The following is a 24,317-nucleotide window of genomic DNA, read 5'->3' as shown; positions in this document are numbered from 1 at the left end:
CAGGAGCTGCCAGAAGGGGCGGGAGCAGGTCAGAGGTCAGGGGTCGAGAGCGCTTAGGTGGCAGCAGGACTGCAGTGGGAGGAGCTCTGGGCTCGGGGGAGGCGGGGAGCCGGGCCGAAGGGGGAGGGAGGGGACGGCGGCGGAGGCGCGCAAGGCGTGCAGGCGGCGAGGGGGTTACGCGCCTGGCTTAGCTTGGCTCCGCTCGGCTCCGCGGAGGAAGGCAGAGCTCGGCCGCCGGGGCCCTGCAGCGAGCCGGGTCGGCCCCACGCCGCGCCCCGCCCACTCCGCTCCGCGGAGGGCGCACCCGGGCGAGGCGGCGCCGGGAGGAAAAGGCGCCAGCAGAGAGCGGCGTCCGCTACCAACGCCGGAGGGAGACGGAGAGCACCCAGAGCCGCAGCCCACCGGCGTGGAGGCAACCCCCGACCCTAGGCCACCTCTCGCCCGCCCCCTGCTGCGGGCCAAGGCCAGCGCCCCTCCCGGAGATGGGTAGACGCGTGGATGGCGTGGCTCTCAGCCCCGCCAGATCGCAGGAGCCAGGCGCCGGGGCGCTGCGCTGAGGCTCCCGCTTGTCGCAGCCCAGGAAGCCTGCAGGTGTCCTTGGCCGCTCGGCCACCGCCCGGGAGACTCCTTCGCAGTGCCCAGAGCCCTGCTCCCGAGAGCTGCCCCGCCCCCAAGCTCGGCGCCGCGCAGGACGCCCCGTCCGAGGCCCCCCCGCCCCGGCACGGCCCCCGCAGCGCAGCGCCCAGCGCAGCGCAGCTCCCCGCCGCTGTCGAGCCGCGGACGCAGGACCAGAGGCTCGCTCCTGCGGGCGCGCTTGTTTTCCTTGTGCCGCCTCGCTCTGCGCAGCACCCGCCCGCCCGAACGCCGCGTTCCGCTCCGCCCCGCCCGCCATCCGTGCCCTGCGCTGGATTTATGAATGGGGGGAAGAGGCCACATGCCGCCGCCGCCGCCTTGTGTTGACCGCACGCAGCCCGGGCCCGCGGAGCTCCGGCTGCCGTGAGAGCGCCGGCCCAGCCCCGGCAGCCGCTTGGAGGACTTGTTGCTGCTGCGTTGCTTCCGCCGCCGCCGCCGCCGCAGCTCCCGGGTCTCGGCGCGGACTGGGAGCCAGAGGGTGGCCCGTGTGAGTGTGAGCGCGCGCAGTGCGCCTGGACAGTGCGCTTCCCCGTCTGTTGGAGGGTGCAGGGGGTGTGTCCCGGGCCCCGAGCGTCTGAGTGTCCAGTGCTAGCGGGGGAAGTGTGTGTGTGCTAGCCCTGACTCCCGGGCGCCTCGCTTGGGTCCTCGGCTCTCCTTTTCCCCTCCTGCCTCCCTCCCGCCTCCCTCCCCGGCGCTGCCAGCCCAAACCGCAACCACCTGTGCCCGCGAGAAATCCAACTCCTCCCGCTCCGCGCCCCGGGGAGGAGGCAGGGGCAGGGCCACGCCGCAGAGGGGCCCGCCGCGGCCTCCTGCCTCCTCCTGGTCTCCTCCCCCTCCCCCGTCTGACGCTGCCTCCTCTGGAAGGGTGTTTGGAGGGCAGCGGCCGCCCCAAGCCGAAGCCCCGCAGCGCTTCTTATGATCAGCTCGGTGTGTGTCTCCTCCTACCGCGGGCGCAAGTCGGGGAACAAGCCTCCGTCCAAAACATGTCTGAAGGAGGAGATGGCCAAGGGCGAGGCGTCGGAGAAGATCATCATCAACGTGGGCGGCACGCGACATGAGACCTACCGCAGCACCCTGCGCACCCTACCGGGCACCCGCCTCGCCTGGCTGGCCGATCCCGACGGCGGAGGCCGGCCCGCGTCCGATGGCGGTGGTGCAGGCAGCAGCGGCGGCGGTGGCTGCGAGTTCTTCTTCGACCGGCACCCGGGCGTCTTTGCTTACGTGCTCAACTACTACCGCACGGGCAAGCTGCACTGCCCCGCCGACGTGTGCGGGCCTCTGTTTGAGGAGGAGCTCACCTTCTGGGGCATCGACGAGACCGACGTGGAGCCCTGCTGCTGGATGACCTACCGGCAGCACCGCGACGCCGAGGAGGCGCTCGACATCTTCGAGAGCCCAGACGGAGGCGGCGGGGGCGCGGGGCCCGGCGACGAGGCTGGCGACGATGAGCGGGAGCTGGCCCTGCAGCGCCTGGGGCCCCACGAGGGAGGTGCGGGCCCCGGCGCCGGGTCCGGAGGCTGCCGCGGCTGGCAGCCCCGCATGTGGGCGCTCTTCGAGGATCCCTACTCCTCCCGGGCGGCCAGGGTGAGTGGCAGGAGCCTGGGTCTTCTCTCGGACCGAGACTGACCGACTTTTATCACCGCGTCTCTCCCAAATTCCCCTGCTTTCCATGGGCCCCCCAGGGGAATCGTCCTCGCCCCCAACGCTTCATCAGGAGATTGCACACTTTTGCACTCCTGGCTTACTTCTTGGACCTAATCCCAGCTCCTGCTTTAAGGCATCCCCCTCCCAGCGAGTGGGGTGCTCTTAGCTGAGCTCTTCCACCCCCTTCTTCCTGCACAGGTGGCCTCTCTACATCTACCCCCAATTCCTCTGAAGGACAGAGTCCTGGAGAACTGGAGTGGGGCCTTGTGCTGGAGTCAGGCAGGATTTGGGGGAAAAAACTAGAGTGTAAGTGGCTACTGTGGCAGCTCCTTGTGTCCCATGTCATTGAAATCCCCCCAGCAGCTCAGTGTGCTGGGAACTATGAATTCTAGAGAAGGGGACACGGGTTTCAGCCTCTTCAGCCGTAACAGGCAGAACTGGGACCAGGACCCAGGCCTCTCATCCAGGTTTGGGAGAGCCCTTCTTTATCCCAGGAAGATAAGTCAAGATGCCTGCCCCACGCCACGCCCCTGAGGCTTCCTGGACACCTGGGTTATCCTGGCCTCTGCTGGGATGAGGGGAGAGTCAGACAGGAAGAGCCTAATGTTGCGGGCCCTTGGGGCTCCCGCAGCCAGTGGCCAGCCACAGGCTGCCTGGTGATGATCCCAGATCTGTTGCCACTTCTTTCTTTCTACTGCAGCACAAACTGGCTTCCCAGAAAGCCCTGGTTCAGGTTACTGCTTGAAATAGGTGATGGGGATGGGGGCAGGGGAGAGAAGTGTAGGTTGATTTAGGCAAGATCTAGTCCCTTCCCACCATCCCCTCCCCAAGTCAATCCAGTTTCCTCTAACCCGCTTAGGTGGAAGCGGGTAGAGGGGAAGGTAGGCTTGGGCATCTAAAAAGAAAAAAACACCCATGAAGGATGGCTTTAGATTCTTTAAAAAAGAGACCCCTGGGGGTTGGTGTCTGATCTCATGGATGGCAGCCTGAAGCCTGGCTGGGGTCTGTCTGGGAGACAGAAAAGAGCTGCGTGATGTGTTGGTTCTGGGGACTGCCCCCTGCTGTGGAAGCTGGTAGTTTCCTCTGGCATCCCAAGTCGTCATGTTTGTGAGTCTCAGAGCCCTGCCGCACTCCCCAGCACCTCCTGTGCTGGGCCTCAACCCAGTCATGGAAGAAAAAGTTACACTCCCCCAGGGGAGGGCAGGAGATTGGGAAACGGGGCTGCAGGGAGGGGCTAGGCTGGCATAAAAGCTCTACCAGGGCACATGCATTTCCTGCGTGGAAGAGGAGGGAGGAGCAGAGGGCTCAGTGGCTGAGGCGTACCATCCCAGGGCAGCCACTGGAAGGTAGGGACCTTTTTCTGGGACTGAGAGCAAAGCTAGGGTGCTGCTTCTGTTTGCCCTGGCTGGCTGTGAGTCCCATGGGCTTCTCATGCAGTCCTCTAACCTTGCTAAGTGTTCGCTCTTGGCTGTGTGCAGGAGGGCAGAGACGTGTGCAGGAGGGCAGAGTCAGGTGCAGATCCTTCAGGCTCTTTCGAAGTTGGGGGTGGGGGAGGAGAAGGCAGATTTAGCTTGATGGAGTGGGGCAAAGGGGGCAAGCCAGGGAGGCAGGAATGAGATGAGGTGGTTAGGGGCCCTATTTCCGGGCATTCTGGGGCCTCTGAGGACTTTTCACCTGCTCAGGTTCCTCCCCCTTTGATTCCAAGGGGCTGTACCATCAGTGAGTTTCTTTTCTCCTCAACTCACCACAGAGTGGTCCAGCCGGGGCTCTCTGAGTAAGCTCAGAGCCTGGTTAGCCCCTGGAAATCCTCCAGGAGCCCAAGATACTTGGCCCTTTGGATGTAGAATCACAGCAGCCAGGGCAATCCAGTTGAGGTCAGAAGTTTGGGGCTGGGTTGGGTAAATTCTTCCCACTTAACGAAGAAACCAGGATTCAGGGGTGTTAAGTGTCGTCACAGATCCTTAACTAATAAATAATAGAGCCGGCAAATCACCCCAAGTATCCTGCCGTCTGGTTGTTAATACTGGTGTGCACAGCCATATGGAGCTTTGGTGGCACTCATGCCAGAAGGGGCTTGCCTCCTGAGAGGCACAGGCAAAGGCAAGCCTTCAGCTGTTCCTGGGACATACAAGGGAGAATACAAAAGTTTAAAAAATTAATTGATAAACAACCGCCATTTATTGAGCACACCGTGCAGGTACTTTGCGTTAATCTCTAATCCTCCCAGTAAACTTACAGCGGAGGTATTATCGCCATTTAATAGACTGAGGCTGTGAGAGGGTAAACAACTTGCCTGAGGTCACACAGCTAGAGAGCGGTGGGCTGTGACTCAAAGCCCGGGCTCCCTCACTACCCAGCCCTTGCTCCTCGGGTGATAACATGTTATTGCCACTGAAGGCGGCTGTTTTTTGAGGTGGATCGTTCGTTACTCTGGTCTGGGAGGTGGCCTGAGGTTTTGTACCTCCTGTGGATGACATCAGAAAACCAGGGGCAGTTGGGGACATCAGAAGGGACACTTACTCGGTTATGCCTCCAGGCCTGAGGGTCTGAGGTGCTGGGTTCTGGGGGTATGCCCGCCCTGCTCTGTTTACGCCAGGCCAATAATACCCCCTGCCCCTGTGCTCTCCCCTGGGTCTGTGCACATACCTTCCCTCCCTCGGCTTCCTCCCTCTGCCTCCCTGGAGGAAGAGGGAGGGGCCTGCAGCACTGCGGTGGGCTTGGGGCGCTCACCGAGGGCCAGTAAGGGCAGAGCATCTCTTTGCATACAGCAGCTGGTCATTTGAGTAGTGCGTTATGACAGGAACAAAACAGATACAAACGGAAAGTGAATTGAGCTGATTATGGGAGCCTGTTGCCTAGCTACCGGCCTGGCCCGCAGAGCCATTCCTGTTCAGGCAGGCTCCAGCCTGGGTGCTCACCCTGCTCCTTTCACAGCGGCTGGGTCCATGGACAGCTGCTGCTGTGGTTCTGTTCCCATGGCCTGACCTGGGAGCAAGCACAGGAGGCAGGCTGGTCCTGTCCCCCTCTGCCCACTGCCCTTGGTCCCAGGCAGAGGGAGGGCTCAGCAATGGTGAGGGTGGCTTCCCAGACTGAGGCGGACCAGTCAGGGTTTGGGCAGCAACCGGAGCTCTAGGATCAGGCCTTCCTCCTTTTCTGAGGGCAGACAGGAGGCCTGATGAATGGGACCCTGGGACACTCACCTTCCTCATCCCCAGTCTCCAGAGGTCCCAGGGGCTGAGCTGGCTTTAGTCCAGTTATCGGCCCTATTAAGGATGATAGCTCTCCTTTGGCTAAATCAGTACCTAGATTGAGTTTTCTCATGGCGTTTCCCCTCTGAGTAGAGGAGGTGACCCCACAGGATCCCACTGCCCCAAGAGGCAGCTGCAGCTGGGGTTTCACACTGCTTGGGCATCCACTGTGCCAGTTGTCAGGTGCTGGCACACCTGCACTTTTTTCTAATACCTTATCTGACCCACGTGAGGCAGGGATTATTAACCTCAGCTTACAGAGAAGGAAACGGAGACCCAGAGGGGCTTGTTCAACGTCGCATACCTGGTGGTAGAACTAGGATCCAAGCCCAGATCTTGTGCATCCACGTCTGTGCTTGTCCCCTGCTTCGGTCGCCTCCTGGGGCTTCTGCTTGGAGAGGGCCTCTGACTTCAGGAGGGCCCTTCGGGAGGGGAGGGCTCTTCTGCTCTCCTCCCATCGCTTCCTTCACTTCTCCCTCCAAACTAAAGCCCCCGTCTCCTTGCTCCCTAGAATTGCTCACACCTGAGCTTGCTTTTTCTTTCTTTCCCTCACTGTGGGGCTTTTTATAGGACAAAAAGAAAGGGGGCTTGGTTAAGAGAAGAGACTAGGTGTTCCGTGGCCCAGGCAGAGGAATGAAACCGAGGCCTTCTCGGAAGGACATGCAGAGCTCGCTTCCTGCTCACACCCTGTCTGAAGGCCCCAGCTTCTCTGGCCTGGGTGTTGCCTGGGACCAGCCAGTCGGTGGGCATGACAGGCTTCTGAGTGAGGGCCAGGACTCGCAGTCCCATGCCCTCTGGGTGAGGAAGGGCCAGGAACCTGAGCCCAGGAGACTGGGTGCCCCAGCTTCCACAGCACCCTTAGGGGGGCAGTGCCAGCATGCCCCAGGGCAGCCCCTCTACCGCCTTCCTGGGAACGGGAGCAATGTTAGGCCAAGGGCTGCAGGCCTCCCCCAACCCCTGCCCTGAGGCAGCCTCCCAGTCTCCTCCTGGGTTTGTTTTCTGTTTTCCTCTCTTATTCTGAACAGACCAACATTTGTCTCTGAACATCTTGTCTCTGGATGATGAGGTGTTTCTGTTTGTCTCCGTTTGGGGTGGGGTGTAAAGTGGGGGAAGGGATAAAATAAACTTGGGCTATTTTGGAGAGCTGGGGGAAGAGCAGGCAGGAACAGAGTTAGGCAGCTGGGCCTTGGGAACCGGGAGCCCCCAGACCCTTCACCTCCACCTGTGGTCAGCGTCAGCCTGGGATGCTGAGCACAAGGGTACTCAAGCCAACTTTGTTCCTTGGCAGCCAGCCTGCCACCACCTGGCCCAGCTCCCTGCTGGGGATTTCTCTGGGCTGGGTGAAGGTTACTGGCCCCTGGCAGGGGTCCCCATCAGGCAACTGGCTTGACCCACCCCTGAGAGCCGCAGAGTCTTGAGAGCCCAGGTGCCTGGAGGGATTCCTAGGCATCCCTTTGTCACCTCTAGTCCCAGTTAGTGAGGCCGATGATCTCTCCTCGTGACAGGCTCCCCAGGGCCAGGAGAGGGGGCAGGCAGTCACCTTGGCTTCAGTCATTCAGAAAACATTTATTGAGCACTTACTACCTGCCAGACGCCAGGCTGGCCTCTATAAATATAAAGACGAGTTAGAGGTGGTCCCTGTTCCTAAAGAGAACCAGATCAGGTGGAGTAGGTGGCAGTTGGGGAAAACTGAGTGACAAGAAATGGTAATAATAATACAAGATAGATCAGGAGAGGGGCCACAGTAGTCTTAAAAAATGAAGTTCAGTAGAAGGTGAGAGGGGGAAGTGATAAATCCCACCTCTGTGTGAGATGAGGTTTTGTTTGGAGGGGGATTGGTATGCAGGGAAGCTTCAACAAGGAAATAGAAGTTAAACTGGGTAGGCCCTGCGTGATAGTGACTTAGCTTCCTTAAATAATTTTTAGAAGGAAGCCAGTTATAAATAAATATATAAATAAATATTCAGTGTGGGTAGTGCTTAACCATGCAGAGTTAGTGAAGAAGGGAATTTCCTGGCCAGGCGACCAGCCAGAGCAGAGATAGGACAGCATGGGACAGAAAGTCTAAGGGGCAGGGGTGTTTTGACAGATAGGCAAGAACCTGGAATTGCATTTGTCTGGATAAGTTCTTGGCCAGTGATATGGACTGGCCTGAATTCCTTCTGGGACTCATCGGCTCTAGGCAGCCACGTGGCCCTGAGAGGCCCCAGGTGCTAACTTGGCAGGGGCTGGGCATGGTAGAGGCTGGCTCTGACACCGGAACCAGAGGGTCCTGGCTCAGGATGGGAAGGCCCAGGGCCAGCCAGGTTCTGCTCTTGGGCAGCCCATGAAGGGAGAGGAGCTGGGGTCCCTCGGCTGGGACCTGGGCATCATAGTACAGGTCCTCACCCAGGAGCCCAGGGACAGCTCAGAGATGCCTTGCCTGGCAGACTTCCTCTCCTTCCCTGCTTCTCAGCCCGCAGGGCTGCCCACTCCCTTTCCAGCACCACCTGGGCACTAGGATCTCACTTCCCCAGAAGGCTCAGCTCCTCATCCCATCCCCTCAGATCTTCCTCTGCAAGTGTCTTTGGCTGTGTTCTCAAATTTCTCTTCTCCTACACTTCATCCTTAATATAGGTTTTTGGGCATGAGTCTTCTTATGTTTATCTGTCCATCTGTCTCCTTGGCCCTTCCTCCTTGGGCTCCCCTCCCCTGCTCCTGCTGATTGTATGCAGTTCCCAATGACTGGTGTCTGTCACCTCCTCCCCCCCCCCCCCAACCCAGCCTCTGCCAGATTTCTGAGCCACTCTAGGCTCGGTGCTAAGTTTTACAAATATCATTTCTTTTAATCCTCAAAATAACCCTATAAGATAGGTACTCTTATCCCGTCAATACATGAAGTATGCTGGTAGCCTCAGGGCCTTTGCACTGCCTGTCCCGGCTGCCTCTGGAGTTCTGCTGGATCTTCACGTAACTCATTCCCTCACTCCTTCAGGTCTCTGCTTCGATGTCACCTTGGCACTGAGGCCTTGCCTGACCACCCTATTTGAAATAGCTCCCCCACCCTCACACTTCTTAACCTCCTTTCTCTTTATTTTTCTCCCTCTTATACCATCTGACATACTCTACTTATTTGTTGACAGTCTCCTTCCACTGGAATGGAAGGTCTAAGGGGCAGGGGTGTTTTGTTTCCTACTGTTCCACAGCATCCAGAACAGTGTCTGGCACATAGTAGGTACTCAATTTTCCATTTTATGAACAAAGATCTTAAGGCTCAGAGAGGGTAAGTAACTTGCCCAAGGTCTGGGCAGTAAGTTGCAGAGCCGGACTTGCGTCCAGAAGTGTGTGACTTTACATTTCCGCCAAGGACAGTTGTGGGATGAGCTCAGTGAAGGAGGCTGGTCACGGGGCTGGCCCACCAGCTGAAACACCTGGGTCTCTGGAGACAGATGGGTCCCCAACAGGATACAGCCAGCCAGTGTGAGGGGCCCAAGGGAGCAGGAAGCTCGAAGGAGTAGCACTGTCCTTCAGAGAGGCTAGGACCCTCCTGTATCTTCCCAGCTGGCAGGAGAGGGGCTGCTGCTGGCCGAACTAGTCCACACAAGCGGTTTTCTGCTTGGGCAGTTTCGGTTTTTGTTTTCTTGGGCTGCACCGTGCGGCATGCAGTATGCCAGTTCCCCCTCCAGGGATCGAACCCACGCCCACCGCAGTGGAAGCGGAGAGTCTTAGCCACTGGACCGCCAGGAAGTCCCTGCTTGGGCAGTGTTGACTTCCAGCAGAATCCATGCTTCTGTCCCCACACAGTGGAAGGAACGGACAGCTTCGGCCATGGGAACCAGGCAGGTCACTTCTCCCCAGGCCTCAGTTTCATCACCTGTAAAACAGCAGAAAGGGAACTGAATTCAATGACCTTCCGAGTCCCTTTCTCTTCTGTGAAGCAAAGGCTTTGTGATATTTTGGGCTCCAGATCCAACTCGTCCTCAGAAGCTGTGCGCGGGTGTTCACGGAGGCCCCCTCGCCTCCTCAGCTCTGTCACCATTTATTGAGCACTAACTGTATGCGAGGCACTTGCTGTGTAGAAGCTCATTTAATCCTACAGTAACACTACTGGGGGCACTAGTAGTGTCCCACTTTGTAGCGAGGAAACAGGCACAGAGTGCACCGTTTCCCTGGCTGAGTAGCAGTGCCGGGATGAGGCACCCAGGCAGCTGACCCCAGGGCTCCTTAGCTCTCCTTTGCCCTCAGTCTCAGCTCCCCGAGGCTGCACAGCCCCGTGTGTGGCAGGGGCCGATGGGGAGCGCTCTGAGGGGCCCTGCCAGCCTCGCAGGATGGGCCAGGGTTGGGGGGTGGGGGCACTGGATAGGAGGCTCAGGTGTGAGGCCTTGACCTCTAAGCTGGGCGATGCTGCTGCAGCCGCCGGCTCCTCGCTGGTCCCTTTCAGGTCCCAGTCAAGGGTTGAAAGCAGAATGAAAGCAGTATCCCTGCCACGAAAGGGAAAAGCCCCGGTGAAAGACACCGATTGCAAGCAGGGCCACCACTTACAAAATAACTTGGCTTGGGGAATAATTTAGGGCCCTGAAGGGGTACCTGTAACTTCGGGACCCACCTGGGACAGCCTGCCAGAGCACAGGCCACTGCATCTATCACCGCTCGGCCTTAGGTCTACCTGTCTGCTCAGGGAGTGAGGGCTTCCTGGGACCATCCAGGAGGGGCCGCAAGGGAGACTGAGGCCCCATGTAGGTTTCATCAGGGAGGAGTGGATTGTCCCCATCTGTTTGGTCAGAGAGGCCAAGAGGAAAGAGCTCTGAGCTGTGCGTCAAGAGACCTGGCCTCAGTTTAATCCTCAACAAGTCATTTGCCCTGTCTCGTGCCTCTGTTGCCCCTGAGAAATGGACACGTGTGGCTCCCCTTTCCCTGTCCGCATCCTCTGAGAGGGTGGCAGTGAGGGGTAGAAGTAAATAGATGGGATGGTTCTGTGTTTTAAAAAAAAAAAAAAATGAGAGAACACTGCAGGAATTCAGGGGGTTGTTCCCTAAGGCAGGAGGGAGGAGTGGTTTGCACCCACTGGGCCTGCTGCAGAAGGAGCCCTTGGGGTGGATTTGAGGAAGGCACCTTGGCCCTGCTGGTGAGAGAGTGGCCCTGGCCACAGCACCCGCCCTGCCCTCCCCTCCCCTTCCCTCCCTGTGCCCTCTACTCAGCCCCTTGGCAGCTCTTCCTGAACTTGTTTTTCCAAATCACCAATTAACTTCACGCTGGGCTCCCAGGTGGGCCAACTCTGCTGGCTAACTTTTCCTCAGAAGAGCACCAGCTTCTGCTTCCCAGGCTTCCTGGCAGATCTGGGATGTGCTGACCCCATCCCTTACCCCAATGCCCTCTGCTTGGGAGGGCGGTGCCAGGACTCGGGGTTCCCAGCATCACCGTGGCCACTGGACAGGTGCCTCCACCGGCTCATCTCTGGATGGCCCTCGAGAGCCCATAGGCTGGAGCTATTTGCCTAATGCCCATGTCAACCTGTATTGTCTTGACAGCCCATTTCTCAGGGGAAGAAAACTGAAACCAGCAAGGAAACTTGAAATTCACCTTCATGGGGCAGGGGGGAGAAGCAGGCAAGAGAAGCTCCAGGCAGAGTTGTCAAGTGGAAAAGCGTGTCTGTGGTCTGCTACCCTGCTTCTCCTAACTTGCTGTTATCTGATCAACCTGTCCGTGTTCAAGTATAAATAAGTCTTACTGTGTGGCGGGTGTCTGTCTCAAGCCAAAGGTACACATTCCTGAGAGTGAAATAGCAGTCATCAGGGAGCTGGCTGGGAGCAGTATTGACAATTCAGAGAAGACTTTCCTGGGTCTGTGAATTGACCCTGCCTGGGAGGTGTGAAGAGAAGGTACGGCCCCTGAGTTAAACAGTGCTGAGTTCAAGTCTGGTTTCCATCCCTTCCAGGCTGTGTGACCTTAGGCAAGTATATAACCTCTCTGATCTTCAGTTCCTCCTTTGGAAAATGGGATAATGGGGCCTACCTCACAGGGAGGACGGAAGGTGATAACACATGTAGAGTGCCCAAGTATGCCAGGCACAGAATAGCCGGGTAATGAATGTTCATTCCCAAAGTTCCCTCCTCCGACTCGCTCCTGCTCCAGAAGCCCTTTTATGTGCTACTTCTTGCTTTATTTTCCCAGATCCCCCTGTATTCCCCACTGGTGTTTTGCAGTACTAAGAAGAAGTTGTGCCCACCCACCTCACCCGTCTTGGTGCAGACTCCCAGGGAGGAAAGCATCTCTGAGAGGCATCATTAGACGGGGCAATGCCATGGCCAGGTGGAAATCAGAGTGGGGCACGCAATGGGGGTTGCCAAGGGGTCGTGGGGCCACAGTCCTCCCTCATCTGTCAGCTCAGCCCGCTGCTCAGGGAGGAAGCCCATCCCCACCCACCAAGCAGGACAGACAACAGCAGGGGGCATGGACTCCAGCAAGGAGCACCCTGACAGTGGTGAATGGCATCACATGAATAACAGATGAAGTCTCCGTAATTGGTGTTATTACACATGCATTTCATCTCCATTCATAATGATTGGACACTTAAACCCAGCCGTTCCTCTGCTGAGTGCTGCTGTCATCATTCTAGCCGAGATCCCAGCAGCTGTCCAGATCAGCTGTTGCCACACTCTGATCCCAATGGGTGCAGTTTATTTTTTGTTGGCGCTCAGTGTCCCAGGAAATGTCAGTTCTCGGGAAGGGGAGGGTGGCTATTCTGGGCAGACTACCCTGTCTCCTGCCCCGGAGCAGGTTGTCTTTCTTCAGACGCTTCTCACTGTCTGGGCAGTCGGCTCAGACATCCTAGGGTGAGAGGCAGGCAGGAGGGGCTGGGACTTGGGGTTGAGGAGGTGAGTCACGGCCGGAGCTTAATAGGTAGAATGCCAGCCCCCTGCTTCTAGGCATATCCCTTAATGTAGTGGCCCTTGCAATTTAGTGTGTATCAGAATTACCTGGAAGATTGTTGAAACATTACTGGACCCTCTGCCCAGCATTTGTCATTCAGTAGGTTGGGGTGGGGCCCGAGGCTTTGCATTTCTAACTAGTTCCCAGGTGATGCTTACGCTGCTGGTCCAGGTCACTTTACTGCCCTAAAGCCTAGTTACTTGAGGTGTGGTCTGTGGGCAAGCAGCCTCACCTGAAAGCTTGTTAGAAATGCAGAATCACAGGCCCTGTCCCAGACCTCCTGAATCAGAATGGCATTTTAACAAGGTTCCTGGAGGATTTATACAGCCATTACAGTTTGAGAAGCCTCAAAGCACGATCAGGTTAGAGGTGGGCAGAGCTAGGCAGTAGGCAGGGCCAGGCAGCTATAGTCCTCTGTTCAGTTCCTTCCAGCTAAAGGCAGCCTCTAACTTCTGTGCACCATGACAAGGATTGGGACGTACTGCCTTAAAGCACGCAAGCAGAGGGATGAAGACCCTTTGGGGAGGGAATTCCAGCCCCTGACTGTGTACCTTAATCCCACCTCTCACCACCTAACAGACTGCCTGGTGACCCACGGCCCCTCCCTCTACGGGCCGAGGGCCCAGTCCCTGCTGGGTGCATCTGTCCGTGACAGCTGCCTTCACTCTCCTCCCCGCCCATAGGTAGTGGCCTTTGCCTCTCTCTTCTTCATCCTGGTGTCCATCACCACCTTCTGCCTGGAGACGCACGAGGCCTTCAACATCGACCGCAACGTGACGGAGATCCACAGAGTGGGGAATACTACCAGTGTGCGCTTCCGGCGGGAGGTGGAAACGGAGCCCATCCTGACCTACATCGAGGGAGTGTGCGTACTGTGGTTCACGCTGGAGTTCCTGGTGCGCATCGTGTGCTGCCCCGACACACTGGACTTCGTTAAGAACCTGCTCAACATCATCGACTTTGTGGCCATCCTGCCCTTCTACCTGGAGGTGGGGCTGAGCGGCCTGTCGTCCAAGGCGGCTCGCGACGTGCTGGGCTTCCTGCGCGTCGTGCGCTTCGTGCGCATCCTGCGCATCTTCAAGCTTACGCGCCACTTCGTGGGGCTGCGCGTGCTGGGCCACACCCTGCGCGCCAGCACCAACGAGTTCCTGCTGCTCATCATCTTCCTGGCCCTGGGCGTGCTTATCTTCGCCACCATGATCTACTACGCGGAGCGCATCGGCGCCAGGCCTTCCGACCCGCGGGGCAATGACCACACCGACTTCAAGAACATCCCCATCGGCTTCTGGTGGGCCGTGGTCACCATGACGACGCTGGGCTACGGGGACATGTACCCCAAGACGTGGTCAGGCATGCTGGTGGGGGCGCTGTGTGCACTGGCCGGCGTGCTCACCATTGCCATGCCCGTGCCTGTCATTGTCAACAACTTCGGCATGTACTACTCTCTGGCCATGGCCAAGCAGAAGCTGCCCAAGAAACGGAAGAAGCACGTACCTCGGCCGCCCCAGCTGGAGTCACCCATTTACTGCAAGTCGCAGGAGACCTCGCCCAGGGACAGTACCTACAGTGATGCCAGCCCCCCTGCCCCAGAAGAGGGTGTGGTTGAGAGGAAACGGGCAGGTGAGCTTGGGGGTTGGGAAGGAAAGCCACCTCTCCCCCAGTGGCCAGGGGAGTTCCCAGGGGAAACTCAGCCCTTGGAACTTGGGATTGCGCTTTTATTGCTCTGGGCTTCCCGAAATATAAGGCGTGCCTTTATGAGGGCACGGTATGGAGGCTGAATATCTATTCTCTGATAGCTTCCTGAACATCAGGCTCTGTGGAGTGAGTATCCCCCTAAATTTAGGCTGCTCTGGGCAGTGCGTGGGGCTGTAAATTAGAAGCCTGGGTTTCTAATCCCTTCTTGGCCATTGTGCTGTGTGCCCACAGGCCAGTTACTCACCCTCTCTGGGCATAGACTCCTCACCTGTAAAACGGGAATGCTGTCAATGTCTTAACCCCGACTTTGACGAGACCCAGACGGATGATGGCCGTGAAAGTGCCTTAAGAAGTTAAAAGCACTTTACAGACATCAGGCACTGTCTTTATTAGCTGGAGAGCCGGGCAGCTGTTCTTCTGAGGAGAATCAACACATGAATCATTTCTTTCCAAACGTTCCAGCCTAGTGTCTCTTGGCCTGATAAATGTGATAACGTAATGGCGGTGGGAGTCTGCCTTCTGTTTGGCACAAGCTAGACTGAGTCCTGGGCTCGGGGTTTAACATGGGACGGAAGGGAACCAAGAGGGAGCAGCCCAGGCAGTGTTGGGAGAGGGAGGGTGGAAGAAACTGGTAGCTGCATCCTGGAACGGGAGGGCCTGAGGGTCTGAATCGTGCTCTTCAAGGATGAGAAAGGCCGCCCCAGGAGAGCTTGCTTCTACCTGAGTCAAGAGTGAAAGGAAATCGGCTTCACCCACAGCAACGTGAAGTTAGGTTGGAGAGTGGGAACCCCTGTGTTAGGTATGGGATGGGCTCCTGAGGGAGGTGTGGGATTCCTAGCATGGGGGGGCCGTCGATGCCAGGCCGTTGGGGAGCGGGGGGGTGGGGTGGTGCCAGGAGACTAAGGTAGCAGCTCCTGTCTCGGCTCTGGGGGCAAAGTGGGACTCGTCCTTGTGGGGAGGTGCCTGACTTGGGACATTCACCTGTGGCCTGTTGGTGGGTGCCCATCCTACGTGCTGGAGCCACTCACTCCCTGGGGTCGTTCAAGGGCCCGGGTCTTTCAAAGACCTTGATGGAACGGTACCCATTAGGCCCCCCTCTTCTCCCCCACCATAATGGTACCCTCTTCCCCAATCCCTGAACATAAATCTCCCAGCCAGTACCCCAGGGAATTTCAGCTCTACCCTGAGGTCCATTCAGGGCTCAGAGGGTAACTTAATGTCAAAATGTACAAGTCCCTAGGCTGGCTCCGCAATACCTACGGCGCCATGAGCCGTTCCTTAGCCTGACCCTAACTGCTCGGTCACAGAAAGGGCATTCCTGGCCACTGCCTTCAGACCAAGGAGCGCCCCTTCTCCAGATCCCAGGGCTCAGCTTCATCTGTGCTGCTGCGTGCCTGGCGGAGCAGGGGTGGGACTAGAGACCACAGCAGTAGGAGCTGAATTGCAGCCTCTTCCCCTCGGGGTCCTCCCCAGACACAGGGGAGCCCCGAGAGCACAGGGCTTTAAATCCTTCAGGCACTGACTCTGGCTTGGATGCCTGGCGAACAAGTGCCTTCGGGTGGTCCAGGAAGACAGCTGCGGACGCCACACTAACAGTTTAGCCCTGGCAGTGCTACCCTCACCCCAACAAGCCAGACATTCTCCTAGGGAATGCAAACTCATCCGCGTGTCAGCCTGAGCCGGACCCAGGGAGGAAGCCGACTCTGCTGCCTGCCTTGGACTGATCTCAAAGGGCCAACTTGGGGAATCCCTGCTTTTAGGGTATCTGTGGCCCTGGCCAAGGCTGGGAGGGAAGCCCGCATCCTGTCCCCTGCCCCCCAGGACCAGACCCACTCCCTGGCTCCGGCAACGCTCTCCCCTCGGGTTGGGTAAGTGATGCTTTAGGTCTGGGATCAGCCCTCATGCAGCCTTCCTTCTGTCTGCCCCTTTAGACTCCAAGCAGAACGGCGATGCCAGCGCGGTGCTGTCAGACGAGGAGGGTGCCGGCCTCACCCAGCCCCTGGCCTCCGCCCGCACCCCGGAGGAGCGCCGGGCCCTGCGACGCTCCGGCACCCGAGACAGAAACAAGAAGGCAGCTGCCTGCTTCCTGCTCAGCGCTGGGGACTTTGCCTGTGCCGATGGTAGTGTCCGGAAAGGTATGGCTCCCCAGGCTGGGCAGGGGGTTAGCCCCCACGGAGCTGAGTCTCCCCAGTGTCCCCCATGGAGCTTGAGGTCTCCTCCTCCTCTGAGGCCATGGACACCATCTCCTCTGCCTCGGATGCACCCTCGCTTTTAGGATGGGTCCCCTGATATTCCAGTTCCCGGATTAGAAAGGCCTGCAGCATCCCCAGAAGATACACAGAGCCCCCTGGGTTCCCCCAGGAGAAGACAAGTGCTAGAGGGTGAGGGGACCCCAGATCGAGGCTCCTGCCGCCCCCTCCATTTTATTGCCTCTCTTCCTCTGGTTCCTGCAGTGGTCTTCAGGCCTGGCTTCTCATGGCCATTGCCAGCCTTCCCCTAGGCCTCCCTTAAACACAGCTCAGGCTTCCCCGAGTAAGTAGTCCTGGGAGATGCCAACACACTCAGGAGTCAGGGTAAGAGTGGGGTGCTGGTGTGAGGTCTTCAGAGAGCCTGGCTCAGGCCCCACCTCCTCCGTCCTGCACTGGGGGTTCTGCAGCCGAAATCTGCAAGCCCCTGAGATGGAACTGTTCACTCCGGGTAGAGCCAGAAGGGTGACCAGGGGGAGGGGTGGACAGGGAGAGTGGTTCCCCTCTGAAGTGCGTTCTGAAGGATTTGGCAAGTTCAAGGGAAGGCTGAAATGCCATCAGCAGACCCCATGCAGAAGCTGGTCAGTGGAGCTAGGGATTCCTGGCCTGAAAAAGTGGGACCGAAATGATTAGGGATGGTTGAGAGCCAGTGGTGGCTGAGAGCCAGGGCTCTTAAGGCCAAGTGTCCCTTCTGCCCAGCTCCTCGTCACTTTTTTGTTTTTCCTGCCTTGTCGCTGTGACCTAATCTCTCTAAACAGCCTGCCTAGTTTCAGGATAAACCCCAACTCTCCCCGCAAAAAGCTCTTCCCTGGGTTTGCAGGCCACTTCTTAACTAACCTTCTTTCAGCCCAACACCCCGTCGCCACTTCCCACCATCCCCAAACCCCAGACCAAAGGCAGGTTGAGTGAGGCAGGGGCAGTGGCTGCTGTAGGAATAGCCTGTGATGTCTCTGTCCCCCCAGGGATGTCCCTTGGCCTGCCCAGCCCAGGCAGCCTCCAGGGATACCTTCCCAGTCCCTTTCCCTGGCTTCCTCAGCGCCACTGTCCCCAAGGGATCCCCAGGGCACCCTGACCCTAACCAAGACCTGAGAGGTGTGCATCCTGCTTTGCTGGGCACGTGTCCTATTGGGTGGCAGAAGCAGGAGCAGCAACCTGGAACCTGGAGGTGGCCCGGAGGCTCAGCTAAAGGGCTGCAGATGGACGGTGCTCAGACTCCTTACACCCTCTTCTGTGTTCTTCTGGTCAACCCTGGCCTCTGTGTGTAGCCCACTCCTCGGGCTCTGGATGTGCCTCTCCCTCCTGCCCCACCCCAAACGTGCTGTGGCTTCCATTGTGTCCTAGTTCAGACCCAGAGTCTTGCTCTGGCTGGAGCGCGCTAAGTGGCTGGTGTAGAAGGCGGGGTGAAGGGGACCCCACCCCCCACGTAGGACTTGAGCAAACAGAACTGAGTCCTGATCACCCCTGTTTTCATCCAGAGTGGTGAGGGGCTCAGTGGAAGTGGTGGTGCGCAGGAGGCTGTGAGCTTGCAAGTCAGAACAGGGACCATGAGGGCCTGGGGAACAGGTCCCATCTAAGGAGGAGACTGTGTGTGTGCACGCATGGGGCTGGGGAGCCTGCGTCCCACCACGTCGTATCTCTCTGGCTGCTTGTGGGGCCCGGCTGCTCTATTTTCAAGATGCCTCCACACTGCTTCTTGGCAACAAGCATGTAGCTCAGCCAATTAGAGTGACCTTCGAGAGGGAACAGGTGGGTTGCTGGGAAACAGGCCCTGCTAAGCAAGCGTGGCAGTTAGCATCGCCAAACTCCCAGTGCGCGCTCGGCAACTTTCCCCATGCCAGACCACGCCACACTTCTCTGCACTTGGGCTACATTCAGGCCCAGGAGTGAGTGGGCCCAGGCCTCCTCCGGCCACCAGCACAGACCCATGTGACCCTGTAGGTGCATGTGACTGAAGGTGAACTCCCTGGAAGGAAAGTGGTGAGTGCTAATTAGGGCGTCTTAGGGTTGAGTAAGGAGGGTACTGAGGGCTGTAGGGGCTTCATGCAACTGGAGGGAAATCTACCTGGGGACAATGATAGGGCAAAGGTCAGCTGAGTGTGGGGCCCAGGGGTCCATCCAGAGACCAGAGAGACTCAGGGAGCCTTTCCCAGGGGGACCAGACCCTTCCACCCAGTCCCGGGGCTGCCCGCCCTGTAGGGTCCCCGGAACGTGGATCCCATGGAGCATCTCAGGCAAGGAGCTGTGCCCCTCTGACCCACGTGCCTTTTCTTCACCAAGGCTGTGAAAAGTCCCGGAGCCTAAACAGCACAGCAGGAGCTGCTGGAACCAGTCTGGGGCTATCTCAACTGGCATCGCGGTACAGCTCACCCTACCCCCCAAGAAAGCTTCTGCTCGCCCACCCCTTCCACGCCCTCCCCAGCCCACCCCCTGGACACTCAGCCCCGTAGCTGCACCCTCGGCTCACCCCGCCCCTGGGCGCACGCGCACAAACAGGCACACTCACATGCCTCCAGCCCTCGTCCCTCCTGGGCCTGCGGGAGACAGCGGGATGCAGGAGAACTCAGGCCCCCAGGCCTCTCCTCCACAGCACCCAGCTCCCCAAAATGTCCAGCTCTGGGACCTGAGAGTGAGGGAGAGATTACTTGCAGGCCTTCTATCCCGCTCGCTCCCGTCCTGAGCTGAGGGTGCCGTCACCCCCAGGACTGTGTCTCTGGGCCCTGCCTCCCCCGCAGGGTCCCACCTAGATCACAGCAAATGCATTTCCATCCCTCGGGGCCTTCAACAAGTAACCAAACAGCCTGCAACTGAACATCTCTGTCTGTCTGTCTGTCAATCCCACACCCAGACCGGCCAGGAATAAGGCTGTCCCCTGGGGCATCTCTGCCAGTGTGTGAGGGCTTGACTCCTTGGGGGAGCGGTGCCACCTGATGTTCTCCAGCCCTGCCATGGGGTGCAGGTGGGAGTTCCTAGAGTCAGAGCCCAAGGATTGGCTGCGTAGGCGCGGGGATGTCCTCCTCTCGGGGTGGCGCCCAGCAGCGGAGCCCAGCATCCCATCTGCACCCCGAGCTGCAGTATCGCTTGCCACGCTGCTTCCTCTGCTTCCCCGACAATTCTTCTTCCTCTGCTGCTCCCTCCAACTCCCAGCGCTGCCTCTGAGTCACCTGCCGCTCCCACCCAGCCTCTGTGCTCTGTATCGCTGCCAGAACCGGAGACTCATCTAATTTCTATAATTAAGTGTATTCATTTACCTAACGAGCCAGGGAGCACACAGGTCTGTGAGTCATTGAGTGAGCAGGGGTGCACCCTGGGCAGGGGCAGCTGAGGGGAAGTGTAGGGACTGAAGCCATCCTGCCCCCACCAGCTCGCTGACGGGCAGCCTGCGGCGCCCAGGGTGGGCCGAGCCGCAGGGGGCCCCTCCCCAGCGCACCAGCCAGGCTCTCCAGGACCTCCTCAGCCCAGGAACTCGGAACACCTCAGCCAAGGCATTGCCTGTTTCACCTGATGGGAATTAGACCTGGCAGCGGAGCCGTGTGCCTGGCAATTTTTAGAGTCAGATTATGCAACTTGGTCGAGGGAATGACTAAGGAAGGTCCATGTCTGCTCCTTCCAGAGTGGGCAGAGATAGGTACCGCCAGACAGCATTTTGGGACTTGGCAGGAGGCTGGGGATTCTGGAGGCCACCCCAAAAGGTGAGCTGGGCGGAAAGGTCAGACCGTTTCATGGGGTTGGAGGGTTGATGAAGAGCCTGTTCCAGGAGCATCCCCATTTCAGTGCCTTCTTCAGCCTTGGGCAGACACAGGAGTATCCCTTCCAGAAAAGTCTGTGCAAGGTGGGTCCTCGGCTCCCCCAGCCCTGCTGTGGTCTGTGGGGCCTGCCTCCTGCTTGCTCTCAGAATGACGAGAAGAAGAGCTGAGAAGATACAGGGGCATCCATGTCACTGCCCCTCAGAAGGGGACACGGAGAGGGAAGCCCTGGAGAGCAGGGCACCTTCTACCCTTCCAGCCCAGTCTGAGAACCCAGCTTCTCCTCCGGGGGGATGGGTTCGGTCCTGCTCCGGCCGGGCTCCCTGGTGCAGGGGTCCTGGCTCTGACACGGACACAAGGAGCTGGGTGTCCGGTGTAGCACGGGCACCACAGCTGTTTTCTCCTCTCACTTGCCTTTCTGGTTCAGGGAACTGAGGCGGCTATTTCTGTGGCAGCCCTCAAGTTGTCAGGAGCCCAAGTTTCCACGGCACCCACCGCCTCCTTCCCTCTCTTCCCTCCCACAGGGACGGGCATGCTCACGGCACCCCCGTGGTGGGCACAGATGTCTCTGGGCGACATGATGCAGGAGTGCCAGGCTGGAGCCCCTAGTGCCTTGGGAGGTGGGCTCCCACACACCCCTCCTGTCTCTCTGGCTTCTGTAGGGTTGACACAGGATTGAGCGTGAGCTGACGGGAGAGCTGAGTAGGCTGCCTGCCCCAGCTCCCCTCAGGGCCCTCGGAAAGGGCAAAGTGAGCCCTGGAGTTTACAGAGCCCCACTGTACACCAGGCCCCGCCTGGGGAGGCGGCTGCCTGCATGGCCCTCAGGCTTGCCCAGGCCTTGGGCCTCCCTCCTCAGGAGAGGGCTCTCCCTCCCACCCACAATCTGAGAGTGCAGTTTGCTTTATCTTGGACCTGGACTTGGACCTCCACCCATTACTTTGGCTTCTAACAGCCTTTCCCCTGCAGTTGGGGCCCAGCCGCTCCCCGTAGAGCAGGGAAGCAGCCCGCTTAGGAGTTGTTACACCTCCAGTTTGTACCAGGGCTGCTGACAACCCTAGAGACCACTTCTCAGCCCCCAGGGCTTCTGAGAGGGGTGGCTGGGAGCTGGAGCCAGAGGGGAAAGTACCTGTTCAGCCCAGAGCCCAGACTGCATGGGAGTCAGAGGGGAGGCTGCATAACAGCTCCGGCTGCCCTTTCACAGAGCTTCCTGGAAGACGAGGGCCCCCTCTGCCCTGGCCAGAGAACATCGCCTTCTCTGGCATAATGCCTGCCCCCACAGCAGCCTCCTGCCTGCCCTGCCTGTGCCCCAGTTGAGAAGGTAGGGCAAGGGAAGGCCCAGGCCACTGCCGTCCCAGGCTGAGGAGGAGATGCCGAGAAGGGCTCACTGAGGGGTTGGGTTTCCTGCTGTCTCTCCTGAGATGGGCACAGTCGTCCTTCCTGACCTTCCCCTTCAGCACTCACCCTCCAGCTGCTGGGACTCTGTTCCTGCCAGATTGAGGAAGGGGACTGGGCATGACACGGCAGCACACTCAGGAGCCTTCCTCACCAGCTCCCTGGGACAATGGACTAGCCCCAGGTGGTGACAGCAGATGGAGCTATGTCAGGGGGGAGCACAGGCTGGGCAGGCAGCAGCCCAGGTGATGGCCTGTGGGCTGTGAGCCACCACCCTGCCAGGAACCTCTCCCACTGCCTCCATGCCAGGCTGCAGAGCTGTGGTCCCTCTTCCCACTGCACTGCAGCTTTGAGGACCTGAGGTCTCCTGGTTCCTGGAGCTCATTACCTAACAGGCACGGAGATAAGCTGTAACATCACCTATGGGTCACTGTGGCCCAGTGCTGGGTTGGCAGAGGGGTGATGAAGGGCTCACCCCCTTTCCTCCCCGTCCCCACTCTTCCTGGACTCTTAGCTCTGGGCCCCACACCTTCCAGCTCCGCTCCTGGCCTACTCCTCAACCCACTGCCTATAGGTCAGCAGCTGCCTTCCTTCTAACATCTCGTGTTTTGTTTCTCCCTTTCTTTTGCTGAACTCCTTACCCACCAACTCCCCCAAGAAGGCAATGTTGAGCCGAAAGTGTGTGTCCAAGTGTCTCACACCTGTGCTCTTTAAACACAGAGACCTGCCAAGATGCCCTCTCGTCCACCTATGCCCAGGCTGAAGTCCTCACCCTCTCTTAAAGCGGCACCAACGTGAGAGAGACAGGCAGACAGACAGAAAGCCAGAGGCTTAGGGCAGCTCTGGAACCCAGGCAAGAATCTTTCGCTGGGAAAGACTCAGATATCCTTGATTGCGCAGGACTGATGGGAAACCTCCCATGTGACCCTCGGGGCCCAGAGCCATTGGGTCTGATGTTCTTGTTCTGTTGTACATTGAAGAGATATATATGCACATATAGTGTCTATATTCATACATACTATACTATTGTGTGTAGTGCATGTGCTCTTGGTGGTCTGTCTTCTTCGTTAGGCTGTGTCTCCCCAGGCCCTCGCCCCACCCCCACCCTCACTCCCTTCCCCCTCACTGATTCCTTGTTTCTGCTGAATATGTGTGTGGAATATCCCAGGAAAAGTGTACCTGGGAACTGCCAGTCCAGCTGGGTGGTCCCCGGCTAGACTCTCCCTCTTGGGAGTGTTTCCCCTGTGGTCCAGAGGCCTGCGGAAGGCCAGATTGCCCCCTGGGGTCACTGCTCCACTAGCCTCACCCCATCCCAGATTGGGGCTCTACCTCCCACCCCACGCCCCAGTTGTTGGGGGACTTCCCGGGGCTCCTCTGCACCTTCTTCCACTCCTTTCTCCACCTTCCCTGTGTCCTTGACTGAGGGGGTGTTTCGTCTTTTTTTATTTCTGGTTTTTTGTTCTGTCGCCTTCGTCCATTTGTTTCCAAAGATGCTGCTGGGCGGACGGGCAGGGGAGGGGTCTGTCTGCCCACCTGGCTCAGGGGTCCAAGAAGGGAACGCTGCGGGCGAGCGGGGACCAGCTGCAATACAGCACTGCCTGGCTAGTGGCCAGAGTATGCGTGCAATAGCCGAGGCCAGGTGCCCCCTTCGACCTTGGCCTCTGCCCCTGCGTCGGCCCTCCCTCCCCACTCCCAGCCCGCCCTGCCCCTCCCTAGTGTTGGTTGTCCTTTTCTAAAGCTGTCCCCTCGTGTGTCTGAGGCATGCTTAGGCTGGGCCCTGCCGCCCTGTCTGCATGCCTTTGACTGTCATGCTGTGCTCAAGCCCCAATAAAGACATCTGGAGCGTCCTGCCGTGCTCGTTGTGTGAGTGACTGCCTCTGCCTCTCCTTTCTGTATCTGTGGGGACCTCCCCGGGCTTCCCCCACCCCCAACACCTGAGAAATGCAACACACTCGTAACCCGCCCCCACCAGGAATCACCAGTGCAGCCCAACCCCTGCATTTAGAGCCAGACATGAAATGCTCGAGATGAAAAGTGATCTGGCCAAGGTCGTGCCAAGAGGACTAGCCTGGGACCCCGGGCTTCTGGGCAGTGATCTCCACTGCTGCCACCGCCCCACCACCACCCCCAGCAGTAACATGGAAGAAGAGACTGTTGTTTGTTTAGGGGGTCCCACTGTATTCCTGCTTGTTTTGCAGGGGGCATCTTCTCTTCCCTGAAATTGCACCAGTTCTATGTTGGCCAAGGCCCTGGGGATGCCGAAGTCGTTGTGATGACTGGATGGATGGCTGATGAACTGAGGCCGACAAGGGGCTGGGAGCACAACTGGGACCACTTAGGGCTGGGGAGTGAATGGTCCTGGGCCTAGATAGGATGGGGGTGGTGGTGAGTGATGCTCAGACGTCATCCCTCGCTGTTGTCCCTGTCACACTCACACAGGGGAATGAGCGGGGCTGGCTTCAGGGCCGTGCCACCTGTGCAGTCACTCAGAAGGGCCCACAACCGACTTAATGCTCAGCTGTTGCTGTCTTGAAGTTACTGATAATTATTGAAGAAGGGCCCTGTGTTTTCATTTTGCACTGGGCTCCGCGGATTATGTAGCCAGGCCTGGGCACATGTGTGCTCTCTTTACTCTTTATCCCAGGTGTAAACTTAGCGTCAAAGGGGCCTCAGTTCAGGGTCTTGATCTGCCACTTCCTAGCTGGGTAACTTGGGGCAACTTGCCAAACCTCAGTTTCCCTGCCTGTAGGATGGGGATAATGATAGCCCCTGTCTCAGAGCCAGTGAGTGTAAAGGGCTGGCCCAGT

General features: G+C 58.5%; 1 protein-coding gene across 4 annotated transcripts; it reads left to right on the top strand.

Moving 5' to 3' along the window:
• Positions 1 to 716: 716 nt before the first annotated feature.
• Positions 717 to 23,882, top strand: KCNC4 (potassium voltage-gated channel subfamily C member 4). 4 transcript variants are annotated; one of them, XM_029230961.1, is made up of 4 exons: positions 717 to 2,217; positions 13,118 to 14,054; positions 16,061 to 16,264; positions 23,709 to 23,882. In XM_029230961.1, exons 1-4 carry the CDS (start codon positions 1,549 to 1,551, stop codon positions 23,876 to 23,878), a joined length of 1,980 nt encoding a protein of 659 aa, XP_029086794.1. In that variant the 5' UTR covers positions 717 to 1,548; the 3' UTR covers positions 23,879 to 23,882. The 4 variants fall into 4 exon arrangements, with proteins under 4 accessions (XP_029086794.1, XP_029086795.1, XP_029086796.1 ...); XM_029230962.1 differs by lacking the exon at positions 23,709 to 23,882 and adding an exon at positions 22,231 to 23,355; XM_029230963.1 differs by lacking the exon at positions 23,709 to 23,882 and adding an exon at positions 22,169 to 22,224.
• The last annotated feature ends 435 nt before the right edge of the window (positions 23,883 to 24,317 follow it).

This window comes from Monodon monoceros, unplaced genomic scaffold (assembly GCF_005190385.1).
Source record: "Monodon monoceros isolate NGI ecotype Baffin Bay Population unplaced genomic scaffold, NGI_Narwhal_1 Super_Scaffold_18, whole genome shotgun sequence".
NCBI classification, from domain to species: Eukaryota; Metazoa; Chordata; class Mammalia; order Artiodactyla; family Monodontidae; genus Monodon; species Monodon monoceros.
Note: the sequence above shows the minus strand (reverse complement) of the source record. Positions and strands in the feature narration are given on the sequence as shown.

Excerpts from the sequence above, each read along its gene's own strand:
- KCNC4 (XM_029230961.1), top strand. The coding sequence starts at position 1,549 with ATGATCAGCTCGGTGTGTGTCTCCTCCTACCGCGGGCGCAAGTCGGGG. Across the intron at positions 2,218-13,117 it reads ACTCCTCCCGGGCGGCCAGG|GTAGTGGCCTTTGCCTCTCT; the intron begins GTGAGTGGCAGG and ends CCCCGCCCATAG. Across the intron at positions 14,055-16,060 it reads GGTTGAGAGGAAACGGGCAG|ACTCCAAGCAGAACGGCGAT; the intron begins GTGAGCTTGGGG and ends CTGCCCCTTTAG.